This window comes from Polyodon spathula, unplaced genomic scaffold (assembly GCF_017654505.1).
Source record: "Polyodon spathula isolate WHYD16114869_AA unplaced genomic scaffold, ASM1765450v1 scaffolds_3985, whole genome shotgun sequence".
Taxonomy (NCBI): domain Eukaryota; kingdom Metazoa; phylum Chordata; class Actinopteri; order Acipenseriformes; family Polyodontidae; genus Polyodon; species Polyodon spathula.
In genome coordinates, this window is record NW_024475442.1 from 3,257 (window position 1) to 18,000 (window position 14,744).

Sequence of the window (14,744 nt, forward strand, 5' to 3'; positions counted from 1 at the left end):
AACAAAATAGCATTTAATTGAGAGTATACTATTGTTATTATTTTACAATTTCAATAGGCAAAAATATGAATTTCTGAATACTGTAATGAATAATGACATAATTGCACTATAAAACAGAGTGAAACGTCAGTGGCCAAAATCACAGAAAACACAATCCATCGCAAACTAGAAAAAAAGGTTATTGTTTACAAAACAGCAACCTTAATTAACTGTTTTGTTCTCTACACATATGCCCTGGTATGGTCCATACACGACACACGTTTTTAACTTATTTTTCCTATTGTTCCTTATCATGGTATTTCTTTTCCACACAGTGTGAAACGTTGTCACGTGCAGAAAACCAATATTAAGTATAATGCACACGCAGAATGTAAAATGCACCTATTTCAACGCTTCCATCTGCACCATGAAATCAGTCTGTAAACCCTAATCTCATTGCAATTTCACACTGGGTTAGCAAAAGGATTTCTATATTTAAATGAGACACGTATACATGTGATATCTGTTAAAGACTAAGCAAAGTTATCAGTACAAACTGCACATATTTAAACACACACACACACACACTCACACACACACACACTATTAATATTATTTATCAGTTTCTTCAAAATGTTTTGTCTTAAAGTGTTTTCCAATCAGTTCTTCAAAATGTTTGTCTTAAAGTGTTTTCAATATGATAGCTGGAGAGGCAGATCAAGCAGTTACTACAGTACGCTTTTTTTGGTTACATGTATATTTGGTTTGAAAGTTTGTTTTCTATGTAGAGGATCGATGGAAGTCCATAATCAGTACTGCAGTCACTTTTCTATGTGTCAGTCATTTATGCTTGAGCAGGCTCAGTCTTCTTGCTCCTGCTCAGAACCATGCTCTGTATCTGGTTCTGGTTCTGGTTCCGGTTCTGGCTCAGGTTCAACCTCTGGTTCCGGTTCAGGTTCTAGTTCCAGTTCTGACTCTTTCTTTGGTTCTGGCTCTTTCTCTGGTTCCGGCTCAGGTTCTGGTTCTGGTTCTGGTTCTGGCTCAGGTTCTGCTATAGGCTCAGTTTCTGGTTCCGGTTCTGGCTCAGGTTGAGGCTGTGGTGCCAGGGTTGGAGCAGAATCTGCAGATGGGCCTTGGCAGCTCTCTGCATCTATTTCCTTGCAGCGTTTCGACATAATTTTACTAAATTCAAAGTGGAAGACAAAAGGGAATCATGGAGAAGGTTTTGATTGCATGCTGCAAGATCTGTTTGAGATACAGTTTAACTGGTTTATAAAAATGACCTGGAGTGATCAGGGAATCAAGGACTGGTATTGATAACCAGTGCTTTTGTTAGATGCTTTCATTAGGGTCCATAGTCTAAAGATTTTATAGGCTGGGATGAATACTTTAGAATTTTTAGATAGACTGCAGTTTGCTACCACCAGAAATATAGAAAATATCAACTTTTCCTAGACTGCGGAATATTTCAGTGGATAAGGATGTATAATTACATTTCCGTGGTTTCTACCAATAACTGATTCACAAAAAAACAACATTTACAGCCATACAGTCCACTGAGGACATAGCAGCTCAGTTTGAAAATGTGTTTTTCACTAAATTACATTCATTAAAACAACATTAATTTTACATACCTGTACAATTCATATACAAGGAAAATGCAGCACAATGTGGTCAGAACTCCTACACTGATGAAAATGGGTTGCGAGCCTTTCTTTGAATAAGCATGTTCATCTAACCCTGAAAAAATAAAAATTGCTTGTTTAGGGAAAAGAAAGCATGTCAGTAGTTGAAAATTACAAACAAAAGTTGCCTGCATGATTTCTAATCATCTAGTGATAGAGATAAACATTACATGCAGTTCATTCCAAACATGTAAGCTCCATCTTGAGACTAACTTTGTAAGGACATTCCTACACAAGGTGTTAAGGGCGTTATGATGACCTAGATTCTGGAATCTAGTATTAGGCGGGCTAAATCTTTGAAACGGCTCACAGGAATTTGATTAAACGTTGCATGGGCATTTAAGACACATGCATAACAGGCACACAACTTGGTCATTGGAACCTATAGTTCTTGTTGATTAGATTAATTTAGTGTCATTACAGCCTTTCTACAGTTCTCAAAAACTCTAACGCCACCTGTGATGGGGTGCCCCGCCGCCTTATAAATATTTGTGTTATTATTGTATATATTGTAATTGCTATGGTGATGGGTGTGTGTGTGTGCAGGGGTTGCACGGTGGTTTGTGCGTGCAGGGTTTGCATGGTGGTGGGTGAGTGCAGGGGTTGCACGGTGGTGGGTGAGTGCAGGGGTTGCACGGTGGTGGGTGAGTGCAGGGGTTGCACGGTGGTTTGCGAGTGCAGGGTTTGCACAGTGGTGTGTGTGTGCAGGGGTTGCACGGTGGTTTGTGAGTGCAGGGTTTGCACAGTGGTGTGTGCGTGCAGGGGTTGCACAGTGGTTTGTGCGTGCAGGGGTTGCATGGTGGTGTGTGCGTGCAGGGGTTACATGGTGGTGTGTGCGTGCATGGGGTTGCACAGTGGTGTGTGTGTGTGTGCAGGTGGTTGCACGGTGGTGGGTGAGTGCACAGTGGTTGCAATGGTGCAGGGTTTGCAGCATGGTGTGTTGTGTGCAGGGAGTTGCACTGGTGGTGCTGAGTAGGCAGGGGTTGCACGTTGAGTGGGTTTGTGCGTGCAGGGGTTGCATGGTGGTGTGTGCGTGCAGGGGTTGCACGGTGGTTTGTGCGTGCAGGGGTTGCATGGTGGCAGGCTGGTGTAAAGGGGTTGCACTAGTGTTGTGATTTGGGGTTTAGCATGGTGGTTTGTTGCGGGTTTGCCGTGGGTGGTGTGCAGGGGTTAGGGTGTCACTGGTACAGTGCTGTTTGGGTTGCTATGGTTTGCTCTTTAGTAGCGCTGCAGGGGTTGGCATGCGAAGATGCACGGTGGTTTTGTACGTGCAGGGTGTGCTAAGGTGCAGGTTGCACAGTGGTTGGTGCATGCAGGGGTTTGCACGGTGGTTTGTGGTGGCGGGGTTGCATGGTGGTGTGTGCGTGCAGGGGTTGCGATGGTGGTTTGTGCGTGGCAGGGGTTTTACACGGTGGTTTGTACGTGCAGGAGTTGCATGTCATACGTGCACGGTGTGTTTGCAGGGGTTGCATGGTGGTTTGTGAGTGCAGGGGTTGCACGGTGGTGTGTGTGTGCAGGGGTTGCATGGTGTGTGTGTGCGTGCAGGGGTTGCACGGTAGTGTGTGTGTGCAGGGGTTGCATGGTGGTGTGTGCGTGCAGGGGTTGCATGGTGGTGTGTGCGTGCAGGGGTTGCATGGTTTTGTTGAGCAGGTTTGCACACGTGGGTGTGCTGCGTGCACGTACCAACCATTCGTGGTGCATGCCGCGTAATGTTTGTCACAACGTGGCCGTGCATGGGTTGTGTGGTATGTGCGTGCAGGGGTTGCATGGTGGTGTTTGCAGGGGTACACGGTGGTTTGTACGTGCAGGGGTTGCATGGTGCAGGGTTTGCACAGTGGGTTTGTGCATGCAGGGGTTGCACAGTGGTTTGTGTGTGCAGGGGTTGCATGGTGGTGTGTGCATGCAGGGGTTGCATGGTGGTTTGTGCGTGCAGGGGTTGCACAGTGGTGTGTGCGTGCAGGGGTTGCATGGTGGTGTGTGCGTGCAGTGGTTACACGGTGGGTTGCATGGCTTGTGCAGGTTTGGCACAGTGGTCGTCGTTGCATGGGTTCACGGTAATTTGTGTTGCACGGATTTCACAGTGGTGTGTGGCATGCAGGTGGTGCACGGGGTTTGTGAGTGCAGGTTTCGCACAGTGGTGTGTGCGATGCAGGGTTGCATAGTTTGCGTGTTGTGTTTGCGTGCGAAGTGGGTTACACGGTTTGGTATTTGTTCACTGCCAGGGGTTGCACATGGTGCAGGGTTTGCAACCTGGTGGTGTGCATGCAGGGTTGCCACGTGGTTTGTGACGTTGTCAGGGCACACACGTGGTTTGCACAGTACCCACACACGTGTGTGTGCAGGGGTTGCACGGTGTATGGTTGCGTGGAAGGCAGTGGTTGCATGGGCACTCGTGTGCGTTCAGGGGTTGCATGGTGGGTGGGGGTGTGGTGCGGGGTGTTTTGTCACGCACGTCCAGGGGTTGCCACCATGGTTTGGGGGTACAGGGGTTGCGTGGTGGTGTGGCATGCAGGGTTTGCACAGTGGTGTGTTCATGCAGTGGTTGCACGGTGGTTTGTGAGTGCAGGGTTTGCACAGTGGTGTGTGTGTGCAGGGGTTGCATGGTGGTGTGTGCGTGCAGGGGTTGCACAGTGGTTGTGTGCGTGCAGGGGTTGCATGGTGGTTTGTGCGTGCAGGGTTTGCACAGTGGTGTGTGCGTGCAGGGGTTGCATGGTGGTTTGTGTGCAGGGTTTGCACAGTGGTTTGTGAGGGCAGGGTTTGCACAGTGGTGTGTGCATGCAGGGGTTGCACGGTGGTTTGTGCGGGCAGGGTTTGCACAGTGGTTTGTACGTGCAGGGGTTGCATGGTGCAGGGTTTGCAGTAATTTGTTCATGCAGTGGTGCACAGTGGGTTGCAGGGTTTGGTGGTGTGTGCGTGCAGGGGTTGCATGGTGGTGTGTGAGTGCAGGGTTTGCACAGTGGTGTGTGCATGCAGTGGTTGCATGGTGGTGTGTGAGTGCAGGAGTTGCATGGTTCAGGGGTTTCACGTAATTGGTTCTGCCGTGGTTTGCACAGGGGTGGCTGAGTGCAGGGTTTGCACTAGTGTGTGCTGCATAGCAGGTTGCACGGTGTTGCGTTGAGGGCAGTGGTTCTGCAACGGTGGTGCTTGCAGCCGTGGGGGTTGCATGGTCACAGTGTGTGTGTGTGCAGGGGTTGCACGGTGGTTTGCGAGTGCAGGGTTTGCACAGTGGTGTGTGCGTGCAGGGGTTGCATGGTGGTGTGCGCGTGCAGGGTTTCACGCAGGTTTGTAACTCAGTGGTTGCATTGTGCAGTGGTTGTCCCACGTATGGTGTTTCATGCGTGCAGTGCGTTACACGGTGGTTTGTACGTCGTGCAGGGGTATGCACCAGTGTTTGTTGTGTGCTGGGTGCAACGTGTTTGTGCATGCAGGGGGTTGCCACAGTGGTTTTGTGATGGCAGGGGTTTGCCACAGTGGTTGGTGCTGCATGGTTTGCACAGTGGTTGTTCTGTGCCAGGCAGGCTTTTCGCAACAGTGTGTGCGTGTTAGCACAGTGGTGTGTGTGTGCAGGGGTTGCATGTTGTGTACGTGTAGGGTTTGCATGGTGGTGTGTGCGTGCAGGGGTTGCACGGTGGTTTGTACGTGCAGGGGTTGCATGGTGCAGGGTTTGCACAGTGGTGTGTGCGTGCAGGGGTGCATGTGCAGGTGTGTGCATGGTGCAGGGTTTGCACAGTGGTGTGTGCGTGCAGGGGTTGCACGGTGGTTTGTTGAGTGCAGGGTTTGCACAGTGGTGTGTGAATGCAGGGGTTGCACGGTGGTGTGCACGTGCAGGAGTTTCTCTCATGTGCATGGGTGCAGGGTTTGATGCAGGGTGTTGTGTTGCAGGGCAGGGTGCACTGATGTGTGTGTGCGAGTGCAGTGGTTGTCCACGGTGGTGTGTGCGTGCAGGGTTCACAGTGGGTTGTGACGTGCAGGGGTGCAGGTGCAGGGTTTGCACATGGTGTAACGTTGTTGGTTCCTGCGTTTGCACGGTGGTTTTGTGAGGGCACATGGTTTACACAGTGGGTGTGTGGCGTGCAGGGTTTGGCATGGTGCACGTGTTATGCACGGGGTGTGGGCAGGCATGGGTGGCACGGTGGTTTGGTACGTCAGGTTCTGCACAGTGTGTGTGGTGAATCAGGGGTTGCCGATGGTTCTGGTGATGCAGGGGTTGCACAGTGGTGTGTGTATGCGGGGGTTGCATGGTGGTGTGAGTGTGCAGGGGTTGCATGGTGCAGGGTTTGCACAGTGGTGTGTGAGTGCAGGGGTTGCATGGTGGTGTGTGCGTGCAGGGGTTGCACGGTGGTTTGTGCGTGCAGGGGTTGCATGGTGGTGTGTGTGTGCGGGGGTTGCATGGTGGTGTGTGCTTGCAGGGGTTGCATGGTGGTGTGTGCGTGCAGGGGTTGCATGGTGCAGGGTTTGCACAGTAATGTGTTCATGCAGTGGTTGCACGGTGGTTTGTGAGTGCAGGGTTTGCACAGTGGTTTGTGCATGCAGGGGTTGCATGGTGGTTTGCAGGGGTTGAGTGCAGGGTTTGCACAGTGGTGTGTGAATGCAGGGGTTGCACGGTGGTTTGCGAGTGCAGGGTTTGCACAGTGGTGTGTGCATGCAGGGGTTGCATGGTGGTGTGTGAGTGCAGGGTTTGCAAGGTGGGTGTTGCAGGTTACATGGTGTGCAGGGTTGGTTGCACAGGGTGCACTTAATGTTGCATGCAGTGGTTGCCACGGTGGTCATTGGTGCAGTGTTTTGCACAGTGCAGTGGTGCCGTGCAGGTCATGCATGGTGGTTGTGCACAGTAGGTTGCATTGGTGCACGGTTTTGCACAGTGTGTGTGTGCATGCAGGGGTTGCACTGTGGTTTTGCGAGTGCAGGTTGTTTGCACAGTGGTGAAGTGCGTGCAGGGTTTGCATGGTGGCATGTGTGTGCAGGGGTTGTGGTGCAGGGGTTGCACAGTGGTGTGTGTGTGCAGGGGTTGCACCGGTGGTTTGTGAGTGCAGGGTTTGCACAGTGGTGTGGGTGCGTGCAGGGTTGCATGGTCACACGGTTTGCCAACAGTGGTGTGGTGCAGCAGGTTGCACTGTGGTTTGTGTGCATGCAGGGGTTGCAGGGGTTGGTGGTGTGTGCGTGCAGGGGTTGCATGGTGGTGTTGTTATAGGGTTTCATGGTGTAATGTGCGTGCAGGGTTGATGGTTTTTGTGTGTGTGCAGGGGTTGCACGGTGGTTTGTGCGTGCAGGGTTTGCATGGTGGTGGGTGAGTGCAGGGGTTGCATGTTTTATGTGGATGTGTGTGGATGGGAATTGGAGTGCAGGTTTAGCACGAAAGACAGGGGGGAGGGGGTGGAGGAAGCGAGGGCAAATAAGGGCGTGCAGGGAAAAGACCGGGATGGTTGGGGAAGACAAAAGTTTGACAAAAGGTTGTGTCTGGGGGAGACAGAGACATAGCATGAGAAAAGGTAGGGTAAAAGAAAACCTAGAATCATTTATTTTAATTTTTGACTCACGGTTCACTTTCCCTCACTTATGACTTTACTTTGTGATTACTTGAATTACTGTAAAAATAAACAGCTTGCGCCTTCATCTACTCATTACTGTTGCAGTCTAACGCTGTCTGCCTTCAACTACTCATTGTTGCCACGCTACTATTCTGTCTGAAAATCTACCCAAAACCTACTATCTATCTATCTACATCTATCTATCTAATCATCTACTTCTAGCTATCGGCGTCTACATATATCGATATATATATATATATATATATAGGGTGTCAATAGACCATTCATAAGAGAATTAGATGTCCTTATTTTTTGGATACCCGTTCCTTGCTCAAAATGTGTTTAATATTATCCTTTAATAAATAAAACGACTGTTGGGTTATTATTTTCATGTATCTAATTTCAGTGCAATCCGTTTCTTCATTATAATAAGAATATGTGTTTTTTTTTTCCCCATTTACTTGAGTTCTGTTGAGTCTTCAGAATATATAAATATTTCTGGGGAAGTAAAAAATACATTAACGTTGCTTCATGTACGTATGGTTTACTCTTCAATAACTCACACATCCAGTTTCTGTGTACTTTTTTCTGTAAAACTGACATGCACTGACTTAGAGACCTTGCTGTCAGCTTGGCAGAAGATCCCAGGGTCGAACCCTGAGAATGAACAGTCTCTATGTAAAACTGTGATTACATTACAGATAGACTAATGATAATACTGAGCATGTCCCTGCTTAGAGACCTGGCTATCACTTGCAGAATCATCCCAGGGTCAGAACCGAGAATATAGCTCCTCTATATTTAAAACTGTGATTACGTTAGAGATAAACTAATGTATCCTGTACAAAACTGTAATAGTGGGCAGGATGTATATTTGCAATCAAAATAAATCACACAGACGATTATAGATACACTATATGCTATTTGAAAGAAAACGCGAGATATTTATGCGGTTCCACCCCCAAAACCAGCCCTGCGTCACCCCTGCAGCTGTCCTGTCACACCACCCTACGGCTTCAAAAGATCTCACGGAATCATTAACATCTGGGAAACAATAGAGAAACCACAAACCTGCCCCTGCGCATCACTCTTAGTGGCAGTGAAAAATAAATCAGCAATGCCACATAGAACCAATGACTGTGAGCGGGCTACAGACCTGGAGCCCTGTCACAAAGCCTCTGAGAGGAGAAGCTCTGACAAACGCATATGTACCGCTGCTGTGCATCTAGACCGCTGTTTGGGATGTCAGGGGCCATGGCCAACTATAACCGGTCATGTGATGGTGTTTTAACAAATCAAAGTTCTTCGGGTAGCAGACAGATGTTGCAAACAATAATCACTACACAGAAGGAACTGTGGTCAAAAATAGAAGGACTATACCAAAAAACAATTCAGCATGAGCTCCGTCTTCCAATGCACTGTGTTCTAGTATAACTACGTCTTCCACCATGCCCATTAGTTCTAGATGAAAGACCTTCTATTAATACAGTTCACTTCAGACAGCAAAAGAAAATAAAGACCTGGAGCTTAATGCTGCAAACCCTATTAAGCACCACATGTACACAATGGCACTGAAATTGTACTGTTACTCAACATTGAGTATACACTTATCCAGTATACATACCTGGAGATTGATGCACAGTAAATCGTACTGTGCTAGTGATCAAATCGTTTTCATAAGTGTCACACTGGTAATCCACGGGATAATTCTTTCGTCTCACTTCAATGACAGAACGAGTATTTTTCAGAGTTAACGGCTCCTGTTAAAGCAACATAAAGTTAAATTCATTTGAGTCAATTTTATTATTATTATTACAGGAAGAATATTAAATGAAAAAAAGGTTTCACAATCAAGAATAAAACTAGTGGAGAAAACTAAAATATGGAAAAAGACTACATCCTAATAATCCAGGAAAAGAGAGAGAGATTGAGAAGGGAAAAATGTTTGAGCTGGTTCTCACTGGTTATTGTTTGCAACACATTCTCAGACCCAAAACGGATGCCTTTTCAAAGCAATGCAGTTCCTTTATAGTACAGTTTCTATGATGCATTTACATCCAAAACGTAGCATAGCCCCCCCTTATTAACATTCTGAAGTTGTTGTAAACCCACGTCATGGATCTCAGTCTATCATAGTGTGCTACCTCTGTTTTCGTTGTAAACAAAGCTAATGACTGTCACGCATTGTGAACTGTACTTTTATTTTAAAATATTCAATTGACTTTTGCTAATTCGAACCGCCAAAGTGACTTTTAATCCAAACTATGCAATCATAATCAAATGCACGCAGAGAGCAGGTGTACAGGACAGAATCTGGAAACATTATGTCAAATTCAAATACTTTCAAGACGCATTCTACAAGAAGGAAAAAAGAAAAACAACTCACATTATTACCCTCAATTCGTTGCCATCTGTATGTAAACCTGAATCCTGATGTGATGGTAGCACAATAAAGCAAAGCTTTGGCGCGGCCACGTGGTACAACCGAACCGTCTGGATAATGGAAAAATACAGTTACTAAGCAGAAACTAAAATGCGATCCTCAGTCTCGACAGTTGGACAATGTGAGGGAGAGGGGGCTACTTACAGGGAGTGAAACTGGGTGGGCAGGAGTGTTACTGGGAGGGAGGTAGTCATACTGGGAGGGAGAGAGGGAGTGATACTGGAAGGGAGGGAGTGATACCGAAAGAGAGTGATACTGGGAGGGAGAGATACTGGAAGATACTGGGTGGAAGGGAGTGATACTGGGAGAGAGGTAGTCATACTGGGAGGGAGGGAGGGAGGGAGTGATATGGGAGGGAGTGATACTGGGTGGGAGAGAGTGATATTGGGAGGGAGGGAGTGATGGAGTGATATGGGAGGGAGTGATACTGGGTGGGAGGGAGTGATATTGGGAGGGAGGGTGTGTGTAACCAGGCTGACCTGCAGGACAACAAGTGATAAGGAACAAGGAAACTTTCTACATATAAGGTATTAACTTTGAAAGATTTGCATACATATCAATGAAGTCAAGGGCCCTATTCACAAGACATCATACAACTGCTGCTAATGAATGCTTTGTCTGGACTGTTTAAAAAAACAAAACCAAAAAATATTTTGAACAATTCAGTCAAGCTTTTCAACTGTTTAAGATACGTTTATTAATGCATTCTCATTTTGAATAATTCAGTCAAGCTTTTCAACTGTTTAAGAGATGAAAAGCTTATTAATGCATTCTCATTTTTTTATTAATGTATTCACATTTCTTCAAAGTACTGTTTAATCAAATGTTCAAATCTAATAAAATAACCTTCAAGGTAGTGATTGAATAGAAGTTTTGTGTATAGGGCTTATAAAAGCAAGCTACCAAGAGACCTGAGAAGGGACTAAAGCCTTGATTATAACGTCTGCCTCACACAGAAAACAAGGCACACACAATCACAGAGTTCATACTGATCTAAATGGTACCAGATCTTAAATAAAGGTATACCTTTTATTCAAAATAAAACAATATTTTGGACATCCTTTCATCCCTTACTGTTATGCCAGTTACTTGAAATCATTCTTTCAATACTTACAACCACAATCTGGGTCCCTTTTACACTCATTTACGCCTAAAACACATTGTTTTTGATTTCCAGGGCAGCCCTTAGTTCTTAGAGTTTGTTGAACTCCAATTCCTAGTGAAAAACAACAGTTTACAAAAGACTTAGCTTTCCTAGCATTAACAGGCAGGGTCTTGACCCTGAATCAGTTATCCAATGAGCAAGCTTCACAGTCAAGTGATTAACTGTGCACCCCAGTGACTCTGAGGAGTGTTCGCTTGAACACGCCAGCACTAGCCCACTGATACTGCATGCTACTGGCTGACCGGATATCAGCATGCACAGCTGCCTGGGAGAACACATTAAACTGTGGGGACCAAACGTGGAAACACAGAAATAAACCAAGAAATCCATTTGACAATATTTCAAAATACAATCACTGCCAGTAAAAGATGAAGGAGGGTGTTTTGTTTTAATCTTTAAGCAGTCAGTAAATATAAATGGCTTAATTATTGAATTTTGTGTTTAATTCACATTCAAGGTTGTGACTGAATCTGTGTTGAATTCACATTCAAGGTAGTGTCTGAATCTGTTTAATTCACATTCAAGGTAGTGTCTGAATCTGTGTTTAATTCACATGCAAGGTAGTGTCTGAATCTGTGTTGAATTCACATTCAAGGTAGTGTCTGAATCTGTGTTTAATTCACATGCAAGGTAGTGTCTGAATCTGTGTTGAATTCACATGCAAGGTAGTGTCTGAATCTGTGTTTAATTCACATTCAAGGTAGTGTCTGAATATGTGTTGAATTCACATTCAAGGTAGTGTCTGAATCTGTGTTGAATTCACATTCAAGGTAGTGTCTGAATCTGAGGTTACATCAGTTCTACAGTATATGATCCCTGCTCTTTGTACTTACCACAGGTAACACTACACGGTCCAAACACGATGTCTGCTGGATTCAATTGTCCTTGAAAATGACTAGACATCTCAGGAGCCACTAAACCATGGAAAAACAAATATCATATTCTCTCTCTATTTCTCTCTCTCTCTCACTCCCCGTCAAACCTTTTGGGAACATCCAACAAAAAACCTGTTAAGTGTTTAAGTTGTTTCATTATTGTACACCTTTTCAATTATAGTATACATATCAATATATAATATATATTATAGATAGTTATATATATATATATATATCTATATATATATATATATATATATATATATACACACACACACTCATAGTAACAAGGGATACCATTACGGAATATTGCAAATATCAAAATGTTAGTTTTAAGTGTAATACGGTATGGTAAGTGCCTATATCAGTATATCCATAATATACACAGCGAAGGTCTCACGCCTCCTGGGTGTCAGTTCTATATTCATGTGTGTCATTAGCCCCAGAGCCCTTATGGAGAAAGATAATCACCCATGTGGATACTCTTTTGTCTAAATGGATGTTACGAGAACATGGGTTTACAAGGCATTTGGAAATACCCTGAAATACGATATTTTATATACCGAGGCTCATATAGAAGTATATATTATATATATATATATATATATATATATATATATATATAATAATAATATATACCGTCTATATAAATATATTGAGGTAATCTATAGATAAAGATATTTATATATATAGATATCCTATAATATAACTTGAAGATTTCATCCAGCTGCTAATTCTAGAAAACTGTTAATAATCTGATAAAAGCACATTACACCATAGCTGTGTACTGCACAGCACTAATGGTGTCATCTGTTTTTATTTTTAAATCTGTTTCCATAGTTCTGGTATAAGAATTGAAAAGAAAGCTCACCTGGTGTTACAGCAGTTGAGTAATAATTATCAGCCGCAGATCCTTTTTGAAAAGAAATAATGAGTTCTATATTTTTAAAAGCACATTAGAAAAGACCACTAGCACGATGTCAAGCACAGTCTCAGTCTGTGCATTAGTTGCCTCAGGCTGTCAATCCCTACATACACGCCTGCAGCACCAATACTAAAAACTTTATTATTACAAAAATCCACAATTTAAAGAGAGAAATGCTTGAAGAATTAATATAGGAGCACTCTCTATATACACACATTTTAAACATGTTGATGCTGAAGTCTACTTTGTGTAAAGAGGCATACATAACCTCACGGGATATTCCAACAAATATCTCAATACAATCTCTTACATATCTGATGCTAAATGACAGATGAAATACCTCAATACAACTGATATTATCCCACATATCTGATGCTAAATAATGAATGAAATACATCAATACAATTGACAATCTCTCACATATCTGATGCTAAGAAACGGATGTATTGCTCCTTGTTGTTGTAATTCTGCCCTCAGAAGCTAAAACGATTTCAGTATAATTTTACAGGAGAATGTCCTTAACCCTTGAGACATTGAAAGAGGTGAGAGTGTGTGCAGAACAGATGCAGGGGGGACAGTCTCTGGTAGGTATGGTGTATCTATAGGCAAGGGCTGGATGAGCAAAGGCATTGCCTGGACAGTTTAGTTCTTTACAGTTTCAAAGAGCTGGGCACCCGTGTCACCAGCCAGCAAAAAGATACCATTTTATTATTTATGCAAGGCCTTCTAGCACCAATACAATGATTTATTGAACATTATTTTCCTTACAGTTTGAAAGAGTCCAATACTCTTCCATTTGTAAATGCATTAATCTGCAACTGTAATGTCTGCTACCTGACTGAGCTGAGAGATAAAGTTACACAGATCTGCTTCATAAATAAAGCCATGGAGCTTTGGTGTAGCAGACAGTGCATTTGATCAATAAACCTGGACACCAGAGTCCGATTCTGATAACTTGAGCTGAAGAAGGTACTTAGCAAAATGTCATCAATATTAGACAAGTTTACAGCGTTCATGTAAGATACAGACAGACAGACAGCTTCTCAGACAGACTCACCTGGCAGTTCGGTAATTAGAGTATTATTGGGAGCAGCTTCAGACTCTGGTGAAAAAGAAATATATAGTTAATGTACATGTTTTAAATATATAAACTACACACGGTATTCATCCAATAGCCTGAAATGTAGTGACTGTAAATTTGTAACTTTGTGTTACACCAAGATCCTATTGGAAATGACTCTGCAGCAGCAGTTGTTGATACATAGTTCACCCCCCCTAGTCTCTGTAAGTCGCTTTGGATAAAAAACGTCTCCTAATTGATTAATTTTCATACTTACCTGGCAGTTCGGTAATTAGATCATCATTGGTAGCACCTGCAGTCTCTGCGGAAAAAGAACTGTCAGTTTGTAACTTTGTGTTTGCTGATAGCTGTAAAATGAGTCAGACAGAGAACTGTTGTAAATGAGTTTTGCTGATAGCTGTAAAATGAGTCAGACAGACTGACTCTCAATCATGTGTCTTAGATTTACACTAAAGACTGACTGACTCTGCTGGCGTGTTCACGGGCTGCAGGAAGAGGGCGGCAGTCGCCCAACAACCACCTGTGAGTCATGGCAGTGACACGGGGAGGTGGGAAAGTGGGTGTGTGGACTTTCCCCCTCTCTGAATGGCTGAGAGGTGAGTCTTGGGAGATTGTTGGTCCTATAAAATAACGCTCTGCTGTTTCCTCACGTCTGCCCTTATAGACGCGCTGAGAGTGCCGAAACGCTGGTCGCGGACCGAGAATTAGCCGGGAGAGAAAAAGACACGAAAGTGTCACAGTGAGACAGTGAGGGAGGGGAACCCTTGGGCAGACCCCTTAATAAAATACAACAGAGCAGGCTAGGTAGCCGGCAGCGTAGGACGGAGATCCAGGTCACGCGGGCAGTGGCGACTGGGATATTGCTGCAGAGTGCAGCACCTTTTATTTGTAGTTTTGTTATTGTGTTATTTTTTCCCTTGTTATTTTTGCCTTCTGTTTTCATTATTATTTCTTTGAGCACCTGCAAGGCGCCGGTATTGTGTACCATCGCTTGGTATTCCCGTGGCTCTGTTTACCATCATTGGTAAAGCAGACCACGGACCCACAGCGCCATCTGCGGGAT

The 14,744-nt window shown here is 44.6% G+C and overlaps 1 protein-coding gene and 1 long non-coding RNA gene across 3 annotated transcripts; both read right to left on the bottom strand.

The window, feature by feature from the left end:
- Positions 1-665: 665 nt before the first annotated feature.
- Positions 666-11,710, bottom strand: LOC121312568 (sperm acrosome membrane-associated protein 1-like). 2 transcript variants are annotated; one of them, XM_041244291.1, is made up of 6 exons: positions 11,634-11,710; positions 10,750-10,851; positions 9,579-9,685; positions 8,817-8,952; positions 1,614-1,719; positions 666-1,161 (listed from the first exon to the last, which is right to left on the bottom strand). In XM_041244291.1, the coding sequence occupies exons 1-6, from the start codon at positions 11,701-11,703 to the stop codon at positions 840-842; spliced, it is 843 nt and encodes a 280-aa protein (XP_041100225.1). In that variant the 5' UTR covers positions 11,704-11,710; the 3' UTR covers positions 666-839. The 2 variants fall into 2 exon arrangements, with proteins under 2 accessions (XP_041100225.1, XP_041100226.1); XM_041244292.1 differs by lacking the exon at positions 10,750-10,851.
- Positions 11,711-12,545: 835 nt separating this feature from the next.
- Positions 12,546-13,998, bottom strand: LOC121312567. Its single transcript, XR_005949871.1, has 3 exons — positions 13,938-13,998; positions 13,658-13,702; positions 12,546-12,588 (listed from the first exon to the last, which is right to left on the bottom strand). It is a non-coding gene; the product is annotated as an uncharacterized LOC121312567 (long non-coding RNA).
- Positions 13,999-14,744: the final 746 nt, after the last annotated feature.